At 41.1% G+C, this 25,000-nt stretch overlaps 1 protein-coding gene across 2 annotated transcripts in view; it reads right to left on the bottom strand.

Annotated features, from left to right (window-relative positions):
* Window positions 1–23,751, bottom strand: part of LOC115225979 (adhesion G-protein coupled receptor G6-like) — a 65,566-nt gene extending 41,815 nt beyond the window's left edge. For both annotated transcript variants that reach the window (XM_036514914.1, XM_029796952.2), the window contains exons 1-4: window positions 23,686–23,751; window positions 7,865–7,936; window positions 6,910–6,981; window positions 4,538–4,609 (exon numbers count right to left, since the gene is read on the bottom strand). In XM_036514914.1, coding sequence (XP_036370807.1) covers window positions 4,538–4,609; window positions 6,910–6,981; window positions 7,865–7,936; window positions 23,686–23,690 — 221 coding nt within the window. In that variant the 5' untranslated portion in view covers window positions 23,691–23,751. The remainder of the gene's footprint in view (window positions 1–4,537; window positions 4,610–6,909; window positions 6,982–7,864; window positions 7,937–23,685) is intronic.
* Between the last annotated feature and the right edge of the window lie 1,249 nt (window positions 23,752–25,000).

Raw genomic sequence — 25,000 nt, 5'->3', positions numbered from 1 at the left:
GAGGAATATTCCAGGGAGACACGCTCTCTCCACTCCTCTTCTGCTTGGCACTGTCACCTCTATCTGATATACTAAATAGAACTGGATGCGGATATATATGTTACGGCAAAATGATCAGCCACCTTTTATATATGGACGACCTAAAACTATACGCTGCAAATGAAACACAGCTGGAAACACTATTAAAGACAGTTCATGGATTTACCAAAGAAATAGATATGAAATTTGGATTAGAAAAATGCGCCAAAGTAACCATGAAAGAGGAAAACTAGTTAAGAGTAACAACATCACACTAGATAAAACCAATGAAATAAAAGAATTAGACCAAAGCCAAACTTACAAATACTTAGGAATCCATGAACTGGATAAGACACAACACACACAAATGAAAGAGAAAATAAAAAAAGAATATATAGACGAGTTAGATCAATACTAAAAACAGAGCTCAATGCTAAAACAAGATAATAGGTATCAACACTTTAGCTGCTGTCCCAGTTATAAGTTACAGCTACAATATCCTTAACTGGACACGAAATGAACTGACCAAAATAGATAGGAAAACAAGAAAAATAATGACAGGATCTAGGATGCATCACCCAAAATCGACATAGAAAGACTATATATACAAGGTATAGAAGGTGGTAGAGGCCTTATACACGCTGGAAACTACTATAAAATAACCACCATAGGACTGCAAAAATCTAATCTACTTCAGAAGGAAGGAAACTGATCCAGATAGCAGCAAAAACACGACGCAAAACAAAAAACTGTACTCAGTATTTAAGGAAGCTGACAATACAAACAAGAAATCATACCCCTAATAACAATGAAAAAGAAGAAGAAGATGAAGAAACAAACAAAAGCTATAAAACAAATGAAAATCCAAACTAAAAATAGAACAGCAACGAACCATGATAAAACGATGGCAAGAAAAGCCCCTTCATGGTAAATACTGGACTAAACTAAACGCAAAACAATAGACAAAGAAAATCCCAGCAATGGTTGAGAAGCTCAGGACTCAAAGCAGAAACAGAGGATTTTTTAATTATGGCAAGCACAAGACCAAAGCCTCCCCACCAGAAATTACCAAAACATGTAATGAAAAGAAACATTACAAGTAACTGCAGAATATGTGGAGATGGACAAGAAACAATAAATCATATTATCTCTAGCTGCCCAGTCCTGGCTAAGAAAGAATATATTCACAGACATAACAGAGTTGGAACCTATATACATTGGAAGTTATGCCAACATTATGGAATAACAACAAGAAAAAAGATGGTATAGGCACACACCGAAAAGGTCACAGAAAAACGAGAAGCAACCATACTCTGGGATATGCCGATACACCCAGATAAAGAAATTAAGGCCAACAGACAGATATAGTTGTCAGAGATCATGAAGAAGAAAAAATGCTTTCTAATTGATGTATCAATACCGGCAGATGACAACGTGTCTCTAAAAGAAATGGAGAAAGCTCAAAATACAAAACCTGGAAATAGAGGTAACTAGAATGTGGAATCTGAAAAACAGAAACAATTCTATCATAGTAGGTGCATTAGGCATGATAAAAAATATTCAGACAAATACATAACAAAACACCAGGACTTACAAACACTATAACATACAGAAAATTGCACTACTAGGCACTGCACACATACTACGCAGAACTTTCCATACATAACCATCAGAGCATCACAAAAAATCACAGCACATACCCAAGGCACACAGAGCTGCGCTCGGTAGATGAAAGCACTCTATAAATAAAACTACTGAATAAATAATAATAATAATAATAATAATAATAATAATAATAATAATAATAATAATGATAATAATAATAATAATAATAATAATAATAATAATAATAATAATAATAATAATAATAATAATAATAATAATAATAGTATAATATTATTGGAATGATAGCGAAAGGACTGATTGCTACCTTAACTCAATACCAGGAAACCCAAAATGGCGAAATTCAAAAGATAGTGCTCGTGGGAACTGCTCATATCCTACGCAAAATACTCTCTATTGTATCCCAAGGTTTAAAACAAACTTTTTTTAATGTATTAGACATTCACTAGTACAACACCAACCCCCCCCCAAATATATACACACTAGGCACAACAACAACGTGAACTTCCAAACTGTTGTCTCTTGAGGTCTCTGGGTGAGACTTGGAGCCAACTTGTACAGACATAAAGCAAAAGTCAAATATAGAATAATAAATAATAATAATAATAATAATAATGATAATAATAATAATAATAATAATAATAATAATAATAATAATAATAATAATAATAATAATAGGCGAATAACAGACATGGCGGACGTGTACGAGCTAGCTCCTTGCGCAGAAGGATTAAATCTGTGATCATCGGCAAAGGGAATTTAAGAAGCAGCAAAGATATGAAAGAAAATTGGTCCCTACTGTAAATCAGATCAGGTTACTGAAATATTTTTCTCATATATGAAATATAGTTGCTGTCAGGCACGTTGTCGTAGAAAAACTGGGGTGTGATAATATGAACAAGACGCGGTGATGCGACTTGCCTATACATGACTTGAAGTAACCCGCACGAATGCCATGTTGCTACAGAAAATCGCTACGAATACGAATAATAATCGTATATGCAATCTCATCTCTACACAAATACACATAAAGGTAATCTATCACATAAATTGGACATGGGCGATCGTTGTATTCTTTTTTGTCTTGAGGTTCACAGCCAAACGGCTGGTAGGATTCGCGTAGAAAATGGCACATATATGGAGACGGGTACATAGATTGGAATGCAGTTTGTATTTTTTTCCTAGCCCCCATACTTACCGAGAAAATTGATTAAAACTTTTCTAATGGAATTCCCCACTTTCTTCCGCCATTAAAACAACCAGTTGTTTTCTGACGGGGTGGGGTCAGAAAATGTTCATACAGCTGGACCCGAAATAATAAGGTTGAGAAACGCTGTTATATAGATTATGTCTAACCGAAAACGATCACATCCACGCCATCCAAACAGACCGGGTGAAACCGGGCTTAGCTGCTGCTATTTATATGTATATATATATATATTCAAGGTTGGTCAAAAGTCACCTAACAGTAAATCAAAACTATTTAATTCCAAGATTCATTTATGGTTAACAACTGAATGAATTTAAATACAAGCATATAAATATGAAACATGGAAATTGTTCAAACTGAAGTCCTTCTTGAGCGACACATTTTTTTCCATTTGAGTCAATACAGAATTATTGATAGTATTTATGGAATTTCGAATTACTGTCGGGTGACTTTTGCCCTACCCTGTAAATATGTATGTGTGTGTGAGTGTGTATGTGTTTTTGTGTGTATCGGCAAGAGTAAAGCTGACTGAGTAAGAAATATATTTTTATTTTGTTGCCAATGCGCGTACTGTTCAGAAACTGTAGTTACCAACCAGTTAGACGTCCAGATGTCCAGATGTCCAGATGTCCAACTAGCCAGCTTGCCAGGCAACGAACACCTTTTTCAGTGAACCTCGTAAACGGAAGCTCAACGAAAGTCCGTTGCTTAGATATGTTTGCATATTGTTATATCATGCTAAAACGTATGTTGATATCTAAATACTACAATGGGTTTCGGCGAATGTTAGCATTATGTCAATATATACAGTATTTTTGCGAACGGAGGAAAGGGTTCAAATTCTATTGGGGTCGACATTGCCTTTCATTCATTCGAGGTCAATAGAATAAGTACCAGATGAACAATGGGGTCGATGTAATCGACTTATCTCACCCCGGAAATGTCTGGCCTTGTGCCAAAATTTGAAATCAATATTATATTATAGATACGTAAATGTGACGAACGTGCAGAACCGTTAGTATGTTAGGAAAACGTCTGGCGGCATTTCTTTCTATTTCACGTTCTGAGTTCAAATTCCGCGGTCGGCTTTGCTTTTCATCATTTTAGGTTCGATAAATTAAGTATCAGTCGAACACTAGGGATGATGTAATCGACAAACGCCTAGCAACAAATTTGCAGGCCTTGTGCTCAAAGTAGAAAAACTGCAATAGTCCCGAAATAACTGAATTACTAAATGGTTCCATGGCAGAATGAGAGAGGTAATCGCAGCAGTCATCAGAAATATCTGAATGGAATTGTTAATATTATTCCTTTTGATAACTTTGGTGTCATAAGGCTATAATATATAAGTAACAGTAGTATATAAGTGTGTGCTTGTTTAAGCATGTATATACATACACATACACACTCAAGTGTACATATATGTGTGTAGGTTGGTATATAGGCCACTTTCTCAACTCCAGTTAATTATGTGTATTTATAAACATGGGGTAAACCAGATCAAACCAACCCTCTGATATTTGAACATAAACTTTTCGATTATAAAACACAATGCTCGGAAATCATGAAATTTAAATCAATTCATTGTTGTTTATTACCAACAACATTTAACGAGGAACTGAGAATTTGATGACCTCATTTTATTATTTTCATTTTCCTACAAACAAAGAAACTTGCTATACTTACATGCCAGCTATGCTGGGGAGGAAAAAGAAAGCGCCATCTTCATATTTTTGTATTGAGTTGTTGTTCAAATATCTGAAAAAGAGACAAATATTACATAAGTTATAATAAGTAAAATTTTCAATAAATCAGTTTTCTACTGTTCAATCCTGTTTCAATTGTTCTTTATTCGAACGCTAACAGAATAAATGCTGATGCTTACAAAACACTTATTTCTCTTAATAGTTCTCATGGAAGTGTTGCTTTGACAGGAATAAGTTCCTTCTATTCAATTTAGTTATTCTAAGAGAAAATCTGGTGTTAATGGAATAACAGAATGGAAGATGATGAAATATAATAAAGGACAAAATATCAACGAGACTTTCAGTGCACGATATGGATATTACATAACATTCTCATTTAATACAGAGATATCATTTTCAATATAGGCATGGTTCTGTGTCAAGAAGATTACTTCTCACATACATGGGATTTTTTTAGTCCCATTGCGTGGCACCTTGGACATGTAACGTCTACGATAGCCTTGGGTCGACTTGGGTCTTCTATTGTAGTTACCAGCCAGTTAGGCAGATTTCCAACTAGCCAGCTTGCTACGCAACGAACACCTTTTTCAGTGAACCTAGTAAATTTTCTACTGGAGTGAAGTTCCTACTGGAAACTGCGTGGAATCCTGCCGCATATATATATATATATATATATATATATATATGTGTGTGTGTGTGTGTGTGTGTGTGTGTGTGTGTGTGTGTATGTCTTCAAAAAGATATTATTACAAGAATATTGACTATCTTCAGAGTAGTTCACAACTTGAAGAATCAAATTCGAAGTACCTAAAAGAATTAATGTTCACCTTTAACTTTTAGTATAAAGTACATACTGGGTACCTATAAATTAACTATAGAATTTTAAAAGTTCAGAAGAAAATGAAAAATAGGGATAACTTATCGAACGAGTTGCACTCAATTGTCACCAATTTTTTAAAGCTTAAAACCACCCGAAGAAGAAGAAGAAGAAGAAGAAGAAGAAGAAGAGAAGAAGAAGAGGAGAAGAAGAGGAAGAAGAAGGAGAAGCGGAAGTAGAAGAAGAAGAAGAAGGAGAAGGAGAAGGAGGAGAAGAAGAAGAAGAAAAGAAGAAGAAGAAGAGAAGAAGAAGAAGAAGAAGAAGAATATACTGTATAATACATTTAAAGTCACATTCACACATTCAAACACACATGCAAATATAATGTTTATAATATTAGTTTAAATGGGAGAAGACGAGAAAAGAAGGACAGGAGAGCACATCAAATATTTATAAATATATCATCAGTGAATGAGTGTCTGGGAAATTGATGCAAATCACGTGCTGGAAGCTGGTACTTTTTACAACGAGAACGTAATATATGAATATATTGTATTTGATACTTCTCCATCTACAGATTGCTTTATTAGATATGACATCTAAAGTGAATGAAGAGATCGGAGATGAATAGAAGAATTTCGAAAGAAGAGGAAAAAGTACAGCTGGTAGAAAAGAAAGAGAAAATGAAGCATATTAATACAAATCACATAGTCACATTATACATGCAGACATTAACATATACACGAACATACACGTATACATGTCCGTTAATAAGTTTTGATGCAGACATATATAACATCCGTGTCGTACGCGTCTTCAGATAAAATCAAAAAGATATTGGGCGAATATGAGGACATAGTATGAGTTAGAGTAATAAAAAGAGAGAGGGAAAGAGAAACGTGGCATCAGTAAAGTTATGTAAACATTCATAATATATTAATAGTTATCGCCATACTAATATGGTAGTCTATAAATATAAGACTAAAGCTGTCGCTGATTAGCTCCAAGAGGCCATCGCCTCTAGCTAGCTATTTGACACACGAACCTGCGTTCATTACAAACCTTCGAATATTAATATCCAGTAACGCTGCCGTAATCTCCTTTAGAGAGACTTAGTAATATTAATATTTCTATTATTGAAAACAAGTGGATGTATTCCACTGTAACTAGGTAAATAAAATCTTCGAACAGACGGTCAGTAGCGACAGCTGCGGGTCTGACTACGCTGCATTGATAAAGGGCAACAAGCCTGAAACATGTCTGCAGATGTCTGACTAGCAGGGTGAAGCGGCTGACCTCCCCTGTTCGAAGGTTTGTAATGGACGCAGGTTCGTGTGTCAAATAGCTAGCTGGAGGCGATAGCCTCTCGGAGCTAATCAGCGGCAGCTTTAGTCTTATATTTATAGACTACCATATTAGTATGGCGATAACTGTTAATATCCAGTAACGCTGCTGTAATCTCCTTTAGAGAGACTTAGTAATTTTAATATTTCTGTTATTCATAATATAGTCTTAACAAAAGTGAACGAACTTACAGCTGCTGTAATCGAGGAAGACCTTGGAAGCTTCCTTGTTCAATACTCGAAATATTATTTCCATTTAGATACCTGCAGCAATAAATAAACAGGATGACAAACGATGACAAGACAGCTTAAGACAAACAAGAATAAAAAGGAAAAAAAGAAGGAGAAGAAGAAGACGAGGGTAAAAGAGAAGATGTAATAGGAGCAACAGGAAAAATAACCGGAGGAAGCTATCGAAAGAGAAAAACGAGAAGGTAATGAGTTTAGGGACAAGTAGAAGTAAAGGACAAGAATAAGAAAGAGTAAATATATGAAGGAGGAAGAAAGCAGAGGTAGTAGTAGTAGTAGTAGTAGTAGTAGAAGGAGGAGGAGGAGAAGAAGAAGAAGGAGAAGTAGAAGAAGAAGAAGAAGAAGAAGAAGAAGAAGGAGGAGGAGAAGTAGAAGAAGATGGAGAAGAAGAAGAAGAAGAAGAAGGAGGAGGAGGAGAAGTAGAAGAAGAAGGAGAAGAAGAAGAAGAAGAAGAAGGAGAAGTAGAAGAAGAAGAAGAGGAGGAAGGAGAAGTAGAAGAAGATGGAGAAGAAGAAGAAGAAGAAGAGGAGAAGAAGAAGGAGAAGTAGAAGAAGGAGAAATAGAAGAAGGATAAGTAGAAGAAGAAGAAGAAGAGAAGAAGAAGAAGAAGAAGAAGAAGAAGAAGAACAAGAACAAGAGACACTAGCAGAGATATGAATTTAAGCCACCCCCATATACAGATAAAAACATACATGTTCACATAAAATCGTATGCCAATGCACAACACATTTATTCCCTCACACATATCAACTCGTGCATGTCTTCATACCTACACAGAGAGAAATCAAATGATAGAATATGAATTAGAAATGCAGAAAGAGAAAGAGAGTAAGATAGAAAAGACATGAAATTTCTGCTGATATTACGTTAATAAAATATGAACGGAAACTGAACTTACAATTGCTGTAAATTGTTAAGGCCTTGGAAGATTCCACGTTCGACTTTCTCGATCTTATTATGCACCAATGTTCTGTAACGTGAAACAGATTATAAAGGAAATAATACAGAAACGTTGTCGGATAAAACATTAAATTTGGAGTTTTAAAATGAAAGAAAAAAGAGGGCTATGAAAGGTAAAAGTTAATGAAAAGGACGATTTAGAGTAGGAGATAGAGGAGGAAGGGATTATGAGGTGGAAGGAGAGGAAGAGTGAAAGTATGAAGAGGAGAAAGGGAGAAGAGGTGGGTAGTACAGGAAGCGGGAGCAGAAGGTGGAACAGAGAGGCGATGCACAATGAGTAATTGAGCGGAATTACTGAGGATGGTGAAGGGAAATAAGTGGTGGAATGTATGGATTTATAAAAGTGCGAGTAAAATACGATGAAGCGAAAACTACGAATTAGAAATGGAAAATCAGCTGAAAATCTTTAAAAACGGAGAAGCAACACAAGATGGTGAAGATGAAGGATGTAGAGGGAAATTGTGAGGAACACGAAAGATGCAGGAAGGAAAGACATAATAGAAGGAGGATGAGGAGAATGACAAGGAAAATCAGAATAGGGGAGAAGAAAATAAATATGAATATAAATAGTACAGTCACACATATGCGCATACACACATAGAATTTTGCCGAGGATATCTATCGCTGATGTTGATGCACCCACACATACCTTCACACGCATACCTTCACACACATACCTTCACACGCAACCTTCACACACATACCTTCACATGCGTACCTTCACACGCATACCTTCACACACATACCTTCACACACATACCTATTTCATTATTACCCACAAGGGGCTAAACATAGATGGGACAAACAAGGACAGACATAGGTATTAAGTCGATTACATCGACCCCAGTGCGTAACTGGTACTTAATTTATCGACCCCGAAAGGATGAAAGGCAAAGTCGACCTCGGCGGAATTTGAACTCACAACGTAGCGGCAGACGAAATACCGCTAAGCATTTCGTCCGGCGCGCTAACGTTTCTGCCAGCTCACCGCCTTTATCCTTCACACACATACCTTCACACGCATACCTTCACACACATACCTTCACACGCATACCTTCACACGCATACCTTCACACACATATCTTCACACGCATACCTACACACACATACCTTCACACGCATACCTTCACACACATACTTTCACACGCATACCTTCACACGCATACCTTCACACGCATACCTTCAAATACATACCTTCACACGCATACCTACACACACATACCTTCACACGCATACCTTCACACGCATACCTTCACACGCATACCTTCACACACATACCTTCACACATACCTTCACACGCATACCTTCACACACATACCTTCACACACATACCTTCACACACATACCTTCACACGCATACCTTCACACACATACCTTCACACGCATACCTTCACACGCATACCTTCACACACATACCTTCACACATATACCTTCACACGCATACCTTCACACGCATACCTTCACACACATACCTTCACAAGCATACCTTCACACACATACCTTCACACACATACCTTCACACGCATACCTTCACACGCATACCTTCACACACATACCTTCACACGCATACCTTCACACGCATACCTTCACACACATACCTTCACACGCATACCTTCACACGCATAACTTCACACGCATACCTTCACACACATACCTTCACACATATACCTTCACACGCATACCTTCACGCACATACCTTCACACACATACATTCACACACAAACCTTCACACACATACATGCACACGCATAACTTCACACACATACCTTCACACACAAAGCTTCACACACATACCTTCACACGCATACCTTCACACACATACCTTCACACATATACCTTCACACGCATACCTTCACACACATACCTTCACACACATACATTCACACACAAACCTTCACATACATACCTTCACACGCATACCTTCAAACGCATACCTTCACACATATACCTTCACACACATACCTTCACACGCATACCTTCACACACATACCTTCACACACATACCTTCACACGCAAACCTTCACACACATACCTTCACACACATACCTTCACACTCAAACCTTCACACACATACCTTCACACGCATACCTTCACACACATACCTTCACACACATACCTTCACACGCATACCTTCACACACATACCTTCACACACATACCTTCACACACAAACCTTCACACACATACCTTCACACGCATACCTTCACACACATACCTTCACACGCATACCTTCACACGCATACCTTCACACACATACCTTCACACGCATACCTTCACACGCATACCTTCACACGCATACCTTCACACACATACCTTCACACACATACCTTCACACGCATACCTTCACACACATACCTTCACACACATACCTTCACACACATACCTTCACACACAAACCTTCACACACATACCTTCACACGCATACCTTCACACGCATACCTTCACACGCATACCTTAACACGCATACCTTCACACGCATACCTTCACACGCATACCTTCACACACATACCTTCACACGCATACCTTCACACGCATACCTTCACACGCATACCATCACACGCATACCTTCACACGCATACCTTCACACGCATACCTTCACACACATACCTTCACACGCATACCTTCACACGCATACCTTCACACGCATACCTTCACACACATACCTTCACACACATACCTTCACACGCATACCTTCACACACATACCTTCACACACATACCTTCACACGCATACCTTCACACACATACCTTCACACACATACCTTCACACACATACCTTCACACACATACCTTCACACACATACCTTCACACACATACCTTCACACACATACCTTCACACACATACCTTCACACACATACCTTCACACACATACCTTCACACACAAACCTTCACACACATACCTTCACACGCATACCTTCACACGCATACCTTCACACGCATACCTTAACACGCATACCTTCACACGCATACCTTCACACACAAACCTTCACACGCATACCTTCACACGCATAACATCTCACGCATACCTTCACACGCATACCTTCACACGCATACCTTCACACACATACCTTCACACGCATACCTTCACACGCATACCTTCACACGCATACCTTCACACACATACCTTCACACACATACCTTCACACGCATACCTTCACACGCATACCTTCACACACATACCTTCACACGCATACATTCACACGCATACCTTCACACGCATACCTTCACACGCATACCTTCACACGCATACCTTCACACGCATACCTTCACACACATACCTTCACACGCATACCTACACACGCATACCTTCACACGCATACCATCACACGCATAACTTCACACGCATACCTTCACACGCATACCTTCACACACATACCTTCACACGCATACCTTCACACGCATACCTTCACACGCATACCTTCACACGCATACCTTCACACACATACCTTCACACGCATACCTTCACACGCATACCTTCACACGCATACCTTCACACGCATACCTTCACACGCATACCTTCACACGCATACCTTCACACATACCTTCACACGCATACCTTCACACGCATACCTTCACACGCATACCATCACACGCATACCTTCACACACATACCTTCACACGCATACCTTCACACACATACCTTCACACGCATACCTTCACACACATACCTTCACACGCTTACCTTCACAAACATTCCTTCACACACATACCTTCACACGCATACCTTCACACGCATACCTTCACACACATACCTTCACACGCATACCTTCACACGCATACCTTCACACGCATACCTTCACACGCATACCTTCACACGCATACCTTCACACACGCATACCTTCACACACATACCTTCACACGCATACTTCACACACATACCTTCACACGCATACCTTCACACGCATACCTTCACACGCATACCTTCACACGCATACCTTCACACACATACCTTCACACACATACCTTCACACACAAACCTTCACACACATACCTTCACACGCATACCTTCACACGCATACCTTCACACGCATACCTTCACACGCATACCTTCACACGCATACCTTCACACGCATACCTTCACACACATACCTTCACACGCATACCTTCACACGCATACCTTCACACGCATACCTTCACACGCATACCTTCACACACATACCTTCACACGCATACCTTCACACACATACCTTCACACACATACCTTCACACGCATACCTTCACACGCATACCTTCACACACATACCTTCACACACATACCTTCACACGCATACCTTCACACACATACCTTCACACACATACCTTCACACGCATACCTTCACACACATACCTTCACACACATACCTTCACACATAACTTCACACACAAACTTCACACACATACCTTCACACGCATACCTTCACACACATACCTTCACACGCATACCTTCACACGCATACCTTCACACACATACCTTCACACGCATACCTTCACACGCATACCTTACACACCATACCTCACACGCATACTTCACACGCATACCTTCACACACATACCTTCACACGCATACCTTCACACCCATACCTTCACACGCATACCTTAACACGCATACCTTCACACGCATAACTTCACACGCATACCTTCACACACATACCTTCACACGCATACCTTCACACGCATACCTTCACACGCATACCATCACACGCATACCTTCACACGCATACCTTCACACGCATACCTTCACACACATACCTTCACACGCATACCTTCACACGCATACCTTCACACGCATACCTTCACACACATACATTCACACACATACCTTCACACGCATACCTTCACACGCATAACTTCACACTCATATCTTCACACGCATAACTTCACACGCATATCTTCACACGCATACCATCACACGCATACCTTCACACGCATACCTTCACACGCATACCTTCACACACATACCTTCACACGCATACCTTCACACGCATACCTTCACACGCATACCTTCACACGCATACCTTCAGACGCATACCTTCACACACATACCTTCACACACATACCTTCACACACAAACCTTCACACACATACCTTCACACACATACTCAAACACACATACCTTCACACACATACCTTCACACGCATACCTTCACACACATACCTTCACACACATACCTTCACACACATACCTTCACACACATACCTTCACACACATACCTTCACACACATACCTTCACACACATACCTTCACACACATACCTTCACACACATACCTTCACACACATACCTTCACACACATACCTTCACACACATACCTTCACACGCATACCTTCACACGCATACCTTCACACGCATACTTAACACGCATACCTTCACACGCATACCTTCACACACAAACCTTCACACGCATACCTTCACACGCATGCCATCTCACGAATACCTTCACACGCATACCTTCACACGCATACCTTCACACACATACCTTCACACGCATACCTTCACACGCATACCTTCACACACATACCTTCACACACATACCTTCACACGCATACCTTCAACACATACCATCACAAAACATACCTTCACACGCATACCTTCACACGCATACCTTCACACGCATACCTTCACACGCATACCTTCACACGCATACCTTCACACACATACCTTCACACACATACCTTCACACACATACCTTCACACACAAACCTTCACACACATACCTTCACACGCATACTTCACACGCATACCTTCACACGCATACCTTAACACGCATAACTTCACATCGCATACCTTCACACGCATACCTTCACACGCATACTTCACACGCATACCTTCACACATACCTTCACACGCATACTTCACACACGTACCTTCACACACAAACCTTCACACACCATACCTTCACAGCATACCTTCACACGCATACCTTCACACGCATACCTTCACACGCATACCTTCACACGCATACCTTCACACACATACCTTCACACGCATACCTTCACACGCATACCTTCACACGCATACCATCACACGCATACCTTCACACGCATCCCATCACACACATACCTTCACACACATACCTTCACACACATACCTTCACACGCATACCTTCACACGCATACCTTCACACACATACCTTCACACACATACCTTCACACGCATACCTTCACACGCATACATTCACACACACATCTTCACACGCATACCTTCACACGCATACCTTCTTCACACACATACCTTCACACACATACCTTCACACACATACCTTCACACGCATACCTTCACACGCATACCTTCACACGCATACCTTCACACGCATTCCTTCACACACATACCTTCACACACATACCTTCACACGCATACCTTCACACGCATACCTTCACACGCATACCTTCACACGCATTCCTTCACACACATACCTTCACACACATACCTTCACACGCATACCTTCACAAGCATACCTTCACACACATACCTTCACACATATACCTTCACACGCATACCTTCACACACATACCTTCACACACATACCTTCACACACATACCTTCACACGCATACCTTCACACGCATACCTTCACACGCATACCTTCACACACATACCTTCACACACATACCTTCACACGCATACCTTCACACGCATACCTTCACACACATACCTTCACACGCATACCTTCGCACGCATACCTTCACACGCATACCTTAACACGCATACCTTCACACGCATACATTCACACGCATACCTTCACACACATACCTTCACACGCATAACTTCACCACGCATACTTTCACACGCATACCATCACACGCATACCTTCACACACATACCTTCACACGCATACCTTCACACACATACCTTCACAAGCATACCTTCACACGCATACCTTCACACGCATACCTTCACACACATACCTTCACACACATACCTTCACACGCATACCTTCACACGCATACCTTCACACACATATTCACACGCATATCTTCACACGCATACCTTCACACGCATACCTTCACACGCATACCTTCACACGCATACCTTCACACGCATACCTTCACACACATACCTTCACACGCATACCTTCACACGCATACCTTCACACGCATACCTTCACACGCATACCTTCACACGCATACCTTCACACACATACCTTCACACACATACCTTCACACACATACTCAAACACGCATACCTTCACACGCATACCTTCACACGCATACCTTCACACGCATACCTTCACACACATACTCAAACACGCATACCTTCACACGCATACCTTCACAACATACTTCACACGCATACCTTCACACACATACTCAAACACGCATACCTTCACACGCATACCTTCACACGCATACATTCAAACACATACCTTCACACGAATACCTTCACACACATACTCAAACAGGCATACTCTCACACGCATACCTTCACACACATATCTTCACACGCATACCTTCACACGCATACCTTCACAGGCATACCTTCACACGCATACCTTCACACGCATACCTTCACACACATACCTTCACACATATACCTTCACACGCATACCTTCACACACATACCTTCACGCGCATACCTTCACACGCATACCTTCACACGCATACCTTCACACGCATACCTTCACACGCATACCTTCACACACATACTCAAACAGGCATACCTTCACAGGCGTACCTTCACACACATACCTTCACACGCATACCTTCACACGCATACCTTCACACGCATACCTTCACACGCATACCTTCACACACATACTCAAACACGCATACCTTCACACGCATACCTTCACACACATACCTTCACACGCATACCTTCACACACATACTCAAAGACGCATACCTTCACACGCATACCTTCACACACATACTAAAACACGTACCTTCACACACATACCTTCACACGCATACCTTCACACACATACCTTCACACGCATACCTTCACACGCATACCTTCACACGCATACCTTCACACACATACTCAAACACGCATACCTTCACACACATACCTCATACCTTCACACCCATACTTCACGCATACCTTCACACGCATACCTTCACACGCATACCTTCACACGCATACCTTCACCACGCACACCTCAACACATACTCAAACACGACATACCTTCACACATACCTTCACACACATACTCAAACACGCATACCTTCACAGGCGTATCTTCACACACATACCTTCACACGCATACCTTCACACGCATACCTTCACACGCATACCTTCACACACATACTATCAAACACGCATACCTTCACACGCATACCTTCACACGCATACCTTCACACGCATACCTTCACACACATACTCAAACACGCATACCTTCACACGCATACCTTCACACACATACCTTCACACGCATACCTTCACACGCATACCTTCACACACATACCTTCACACGCATACCTTCACACGCATACCTTCACACGCATAACTTCACACACATACCTTCACACGCATACCTTCACACGCATACCTTCACACGCATACCTTCACACGCATACCATCACACATACTCAAACACGCATACCTTCACACGCATACCTTCACACACATACTCAAACACGCATACCTTCACACGCATACTTCACACACATACCTTCACACGCATACCTTCACACACATACTCAAACACGCATACCTTCACACGCATACCTTCACACGCATACCTTCACACGCATACCTTCACACACATACTCAAACACGCATACCTTCACACGCATACCTTCACACGCATACCTTCACACGCATACCTTCACACGCATACCTTCACACGCATACCTTCACACACATACTCAAACACGCATACCTTCACACGCATACCTTCACACGCATACCTTCACACGCATACCTTCACACACATATTCAAACACGCATACCTTCCCACGCATACCTTCACACGCATACCTTCACACACATACTCTAACACGCATACCTTCACACGCATACTTTCACACACATACCTTCACACGCATACCTTCACACACATACCTTCACACGCATACCTTCACACGCATACCATCACACATACTCAAACACGCATACCTTCACACGCATACCTTCACACGCATACCATCACACATACTCAAACACGCATACCTTCACACGCATACCTTCACACACATACTTTCACACGCATAATTTCACACGCATACCTTCACACGCATACCTTCACACACATACCTTCACACACATACCTTCACACACATACCTTCACACACATACCTTCACACGCATACCTTCACACGCATACCTTCACACGCATACCATCACACATACTCAAACACGCATACCTTCACACGCATACCTTCACACACATACTCAAACACGCATACCTTCACACGCATACTTTCACACACATACCTTCACACGCATACCTTCACAAACATACTCAAACACGCATACCTTCACACGCATACCTTCACACGCATACCTTCACAATCATACCTTCACACACATACTCAAACACGCATACCTTCACACGCATACCTTCGCACGCATACCTTCACAAGCATACCTTCACACACATACTCAAACACGCATACCTTAACACGCATACCTTCACACGCATACCTTCACACACATACTCTAACACGCATACCTTCACACGCATACTTTCACACACATACCTTCGCACGCATACCTTCACACACATACCTTCACACGCATACCTTCACACGCATACCATCACACATACTCAAACACGCATACATTCACACGCATACCTTCACACGCATACCATCACACATACTCAAACACGCATACCTTCACACGCATACCTTCACACACAAACTTTCACACGCATAACTTCACACGCATACCTTCACACGCATACCTTCACACACATACCTTCACACACATACCTTCACACACATACCTTCACACACATACCTTCACACACATACCTTCACACACATACCTTCACACACATACCTTCACACACATACCTTCACACGCATACCTTCACACGCATACCTTCACATGCATACCTTCACACGCATACCTTCACACGCATACCTTCACACGCATACCTTCACACACATACCTTCACACACATACCTTCACACACATACCTTCACACAGCATACCTTCACACGCATACCTTCACACACATACCTTCACAAGCAAACCTTCACACGCATACCTTCACACTCATACTCAAACACGCATACCTTCACACGCATAACTTCACACGCATACCTTCACACGCATACCTTCACACACATACCTTCACACACATACCTTCACATGCATACCTTCACACGTATACCTTCACTCACATACCTTCACACGCATACCTTCACATGCATACCTTCACACGCATACCTTCACACGCATACCTTCACACGCATACCTTCACACACATACCTTCACACGCATACCTTCACACACATACCTTCACACGCATACCTTCACACACATACCTTCACATGCATACCTTCACACGCATACCTTCACACACATACCTTCACACACATACCTTCACACACATACCTTCACATGCATACTTTCACACGCATAAGTTCACACGCATACCTTCACACACATACTCAAACACGCATACCTTCACACACATACCTTCACACGCATACCTCCACACGCATACCTTCACACGCATACCTTCACACACATACCTTCACACACATACCTTCACATGCATACCTTCACACGAATACCTTCACACGCATACCTTCACACACATACCTTCACACATATACCTTCAAACACATACTTTCACACACATACTCAAAACACGCATACCTTCACACGCATACCTTCACACGCATACCTTCACACACATACTCAAACACGCATACCTTCACACGCATACCTTCACACACATACCTTCACACACATACTCAAACACGCATACCTTCACGCGCATACATTCACACACATACCTTCACACGCATACCTTCACACGCATAACTACACACGCATACCTTCACACGAATACCTTCACACACATACCTTCACACGCATACCTTCACACACATACCTTCACACACATACCTTCACACGCATACCTTCACACACATACCTTCACACACATACCTTCACACGCATACCTTCACACGCATACCTTCACACGCATACCTTCACACACATACTCAAACACGCATACCTTCAAACGCATACCTTCACACACATACCTTCACACACATACTCAAACACGCATACCTTCACTCGCATACCTTCACACACATACCTTCACACACATACCTTCACACGCATACCTTCACACGCATACCTACACACGCATACCTTCACACGCATACCTTCACACACATACCTTCACACGCATACCTTCACACACATACCTTCACACACATACCTTCACGCGCATACCATCACACACATACTCAAACACGCATAGCTACACACGCATACCTTCACGCGCATACCTTCACACACATACCTTCACACACATACCTTCACACGCATACCTTCACGCACATACCTTCACACACATACCTTCACACGCATACCTCCACACACATAATCAAACACGCATACATTCACAAGCATTCCTTCACACACATACCTTCACGCGCATACCTTCACAGGCATACCTTCACACACATACTCAAACACGCATACCTTCACACGCATACCTTCACACGCATACCTTCACACGCATACCTTCACACGGATACCTTCACACACATACTCAAACACGCATACCTTCACACGCATACCTTCACACGCATACCTTCACACGTATACCTTCACACGCATATGTTCACACACATACCTTCACACGCATACCTTCACACAATTACTCAAACACGCATACCTTCACAAGCATACCTTCACACGCATACCTTTAAACGCATACCTTCACACACATACTGAAACACGCATACCTTCACACGCATACCTTCACACACATACCTTCACACGCATACATTCACACACATACTCAAACACGCATACCTTCACACGCATACCTTCACACGCATACCTTCACACACATACCCTCACACGCATACCTTCACACACATACTCAAACACGCATACTCTCACACGCATACCTTCACACACATACCTTCACACGCATACCTTCACACGCATACCTTCACAGGCATACCTTCACACGCATACCTTCACATGCATACCTTTACACACATACCTTCCACATATACCTTCACTTCACACGCATACCTTCACACACATACCTTCACGCGCATACCTTCACACGCATACCTTCACACGCATACCTTCACACGCATACCTTCACACGCATACCTTCACACACATACTCAAACACGCATACCTTCACAGGCGTACCTTCACACACATACCTTCACAACAACGCATACCTTCACACGCATACCTTCACACGCATACCTTCACACGCATACCTTCACACACATAATCAAACACGCATACCTTCACACGCATACCTTCACACACATACCTTCACACGCATACCTTCACACACATACTCAAAGACGCATACCTTCACACGCATACCTTCACACACATACTCAAACACGCATACCTTCACACACATACCTTCACACGCATACCTTCACACACGCATACCTTCACACGCATACCTTCACACACATACTCAAACACGCATACCTTCACACGCATACCTTCACACACATACCTTCACACACATACCTTCACACACATACTCAAACACGCATACCTTCACACGCATACCTTCACACGCATACCTTCACACACATACCTTCACACGCATACCTTCACACACATACTCAAACTCGCATACCTTCACACGCATACCTTCACACACATACCTTCACACGCATACCTTCACACGCATACCTTCACACACATACCTTCACACGCATACCTTCACACGCATACCTTCACACACATACCTTCACACATATACCTTCACACGCATATCTTCACACACATACCTTAACGCGCATACCTTCACACGCATACCTTCACACGCATACCTTCACACACATACTCAAACACGCATACCTTCACAGGCGTACCTTCTCACACATACCTTCACACGCATACCTTCACACGCATACCTTCACACGCATTCCTTCACACGCATTACCTTCACACACATACCTTCACGCGCATACCTTCACACACATACTCAAACACGCATAACTTCACACGCATACCTTCACACACATACCTTCACACACATACTCAAACACGCATACCTTCACACGCATAACTTCACACACATACCTTCACACGCATAACTTCACACACATACCTTCACACGCATACCTTCAAACACATACTCAAACACGCATACCTTCACACGCATACCTTCACACACATACCTTCACACGCATACCTTCACACGCATACTCAAACACGTATACCTTCACACGCATACCTTCACACGCATACCTTCACACACATACCTTCACACGTATACCTTCACACACATACCTTCACACACATACCTTCACACGCATACCTTCACACGCATACCTTCACACACATACCTTCACACGCATACTCAAACACGCATACCTTCACACACATACTCAAACACGCATACCTTCACACGCATACCTCACACGCATACCTTCACACACATACCTTCACAACCTTCACACTCATACCTTCAACACATACCTTCACACGCATACCTTCACACGCATACCTTCACACACATACCTTCACACGCATACCTTCACACGCATACCTTCACAAGCATACCTTCACACACATACTCAAACCCGCATACTTTCACACGCATACCTTCACACACATACCTTCTCACGCATACCTTCACACACATACCTTCTCACGCATACCTTCACACACATACCTTCACACGCATACTCAAACACGCATACCTTCACACGCATACCTTCACACGCATACCTTCACACACATACCTTCACACGCATACTCAAACACGCATACCTTCACACGCATACCTTCCCACGCATACCTTCACACACATACCTTCACACGCATACTCAAACACGCATACCTTCACACGCATACCTTCACACGCATACCTTCACACGCATACCTTCACACGCATACCTTCACACACATACCTTCACACACATACCTTCACACGCATACTCAAACACGCATACATTCACACGCATACCTTCACACACATACCTTCACACGCATACTCAAACACGCATACCTTCACACGCATACCTTCACACGCATACCTTCACACACATACCTTCACACGCATACTCAAACACGCATACCTTCACACGCATACCTTCACACGCATACCTTCACACGCATACCTTCACACGCATACCTTCACACACATACCTTCACACACATACCTTCACACACATACCTTCACACACATACCTTCACACGCATACCTTCACACACATACCTTCACACGCATACTCAAACACTCTAAAATAGATTTAAACAGAAACTGAGGGAGAGAGAGAGAGAGAGAGAGAGAGAGAGATTATGAATTAGAGAAGACAAAAGTTGGAAGAAAAGCAAAATGGGAAGACAATAAGTAATTAGAATTATCGTTGGATGATATTGCTGATCGTATAATGATGCAGCAGATGAATATATGTTGTTAATATTGAGTGAGGAGAATTAAACTAGGGGAAGGAAGAATGGTGACGACGGAGAAAAGGAGAAAGAAGAATACGGTGAGAATTAGGAAGGATGAGATAGTAGAAGGTGTAGTAGTAGTAGTAGTAGTAGTAGTAGTAGTAGAGTAGTTGCAGTAGTAGTAGTAGTAGTAGTAGTAGTAGTGGAGGGGTAGGGGAAGAAGAGAAAGTAGAAGAGGAGGAGGAGGAAGAATAATACGATGAGAATTAGGAAGGGTGATATATAGAAGTAGAAGGTGTAGTATTAGTAGTAGTAGTAGTAGTAGTAGTTGTAGTATTTGTAGTAGTAGTATTAGTAGTAGTAGTTTAGGGGTAGGGGTAGAAGAGAAAGAAGAAGAGGAGGAGGAGGAAGAATAATACGATGAGAATTAGGAAGGGTGATATACAGAAGTAGAAGGTGTAGTAGTAGTAGTAGTGTAGTAGGGGAAGAAGAGAAAGGAGAGGAGGAGAAGGAGGAAGAAGTACTAGAGGTAGAAAGTGGAGGGGAAGTAGAAGGCGGGGGAGGAAAAGGAGAACGAGGAAAAAGAAGAAAAAGAAGAAAGCAATAAAAGATGATAAATAAGATGAAAACAAAAAAATATTTAAAGATATTCTAACGAATAATTCGGAGTATGAGAATGGAATGGAAGTAGGGAAAACACACACAGACACACGCTGTCTGATACACATGCATGAACATACAGTCTTGCACACGTCTGGACACAGTCAAACACGCATACATTTGTGCATAGAATAGAACTGTGCAGTTACGTCCACACAGAGGAACACATTGAAAGACACTGACTCGCAAATTTGAAGAGATCAAATATTAGTTTAAAAAGGAGAATGCAAGTAAAGATACATTCCCATTTATAAGTTTTGATGAAGAAACATGTAATATCCCAGTCGCACTCGTCTTCATGTGCAATCAGAATGATTTCGTGCCAATCAGGAATTTTGCTGTTGCTGATTTGTTGTCGCTGTTGTTGTTGTTGTGATTGTTTTTCTCATCGTGATTTTGTTGTAGTTTTAATTGTCGTTCTCCTTCGTCTTTAATTACCTGTTTTACCTCTACTTATTGTTTTACCTGTACTATGAGGAGAGGATAGTAGAATGATGTAGAGAGAGAGAGAGAGAAAGCAAGCAGGACAGACTAGAGCATAGTGAAGATATGTAAATTTTACATTCATGATATAGAATAAAAAATTAAAGGAACTTACAACATCCGTAATCTATGAAGACTTTGAAAACTTCCTTGGTCAATATTCGAAATATTATTTCGGTAAAGATATCTGTAGAAGTAAAGAACGATGATAACATTTTGTCATTGAAAATATTTGTGATAAATTATTGAATACTGTGTGTTTGAAATAATGAGACAAACTATGGGAAGAAAGATTATGAGGAAAACGAAGATAACGAAGAAAAGAAGACAAAAAAAGGAGAAGAAAAGAAAAAAGGAAAAGAAGAAAAAGAAGTATGAGAAAAAGAACAAGATATTGAAGAAGTAGAAAATAAGTTTAGGAAGAAGTAGAAGAAAACAATGAAAAGATGAAAAAAAGAAAGGAGAAAAAATAATAGGAAGAAAAAGAGTAAAAAAAGATGAAAAGTAAGTAAAAGGTAAACAAAGAAAACGAGCAATAAAATCAACAACTTCAACACCGACAAACACAACAAAAATAAAGAAGTACAGAAGAAGAAAAAGAAGTAAGAAGAAGACGAAAAAGAAGAAAACAAGAATAAACTGATGAGGAACGAAAAGATGACAAATAAGGAGGTGAAAAAACGATAAGGAAGAGATAAAAAGAAGAAATAGAAGAAAGGAAAAAAAAAACGGGTAAAACAGGTAAAGACGAAAGAGAAGGACAATTACAACAACAACAAAAATAACGATAAAAAAAACAATAACAACAACAAGACAGCAACAACAAAAGGTGAAGGAGAAGAAAAAGGAGGGGAAGAATAAGGAGTCGAAGCAGACGAAGAAGAAATGAAAGATTAAGAAAAAGATTTAGACGAAGAAGGTGCAAAGTAAGAAACGAAAAAGAAGAAGAAGGAAGAAAAAAAAAAAAAAGAATAGGAAGAAGAAGAAGGCAAGAAGAATAAGAAGAAGAGAAGAAAATCAAGAATTGAGAAGATGTAGAAAAAGACGAAAAAAGGAGCAAGAAAAGATATCGATAATATAATAATAAGAAAAAAAGAAGAAACGAAAGATGCAACAACTACGAGACGAAGAAGAAGTAGAGCAAGGAGTAAAGAAAAAGTAAAAGAACTTGAAGATTATTATAAAGAGGGAGAACAAAAGGAAGTAGAAAAAGGAGAGGAAGAAGGAGAAGGAGAAAAAGTAGAAAGGACAAAGCAGAAATAAACATTTATGTCATCTTCTAAAAAAAGGATAAAGAACAAGAAAAGGAGGATAAGGAGAAGAAGAAGAAGAAAAAGGAGGATGAGGAGAAGAGGAAACAAAAAAAGGAGGATGAGGAGAAGAGGAAGCAGAAAAAGGAGGATGAGGAGAAGAGGAAGCATAAAAAGGAT

Source organism: Octopus sinensis, linkage group LG29 (assembly GCF_006345805.1).
Source record: "Octopus sinensis linkage group LG29, ASM634580v1, whole genome shotgun sequence".
In the NCBI taxonomy this organism is placed as follows: Eukaryota; Metazoa; Mollusca; class Cephalopoda; order Octopoda; family Octopodidae; genus Octopus; species Octopus sinensis.
Note: the sequence above shows the minus strand (reverse complement) of the source record. Positions and strands in the feature narration are given on the sequence as shown.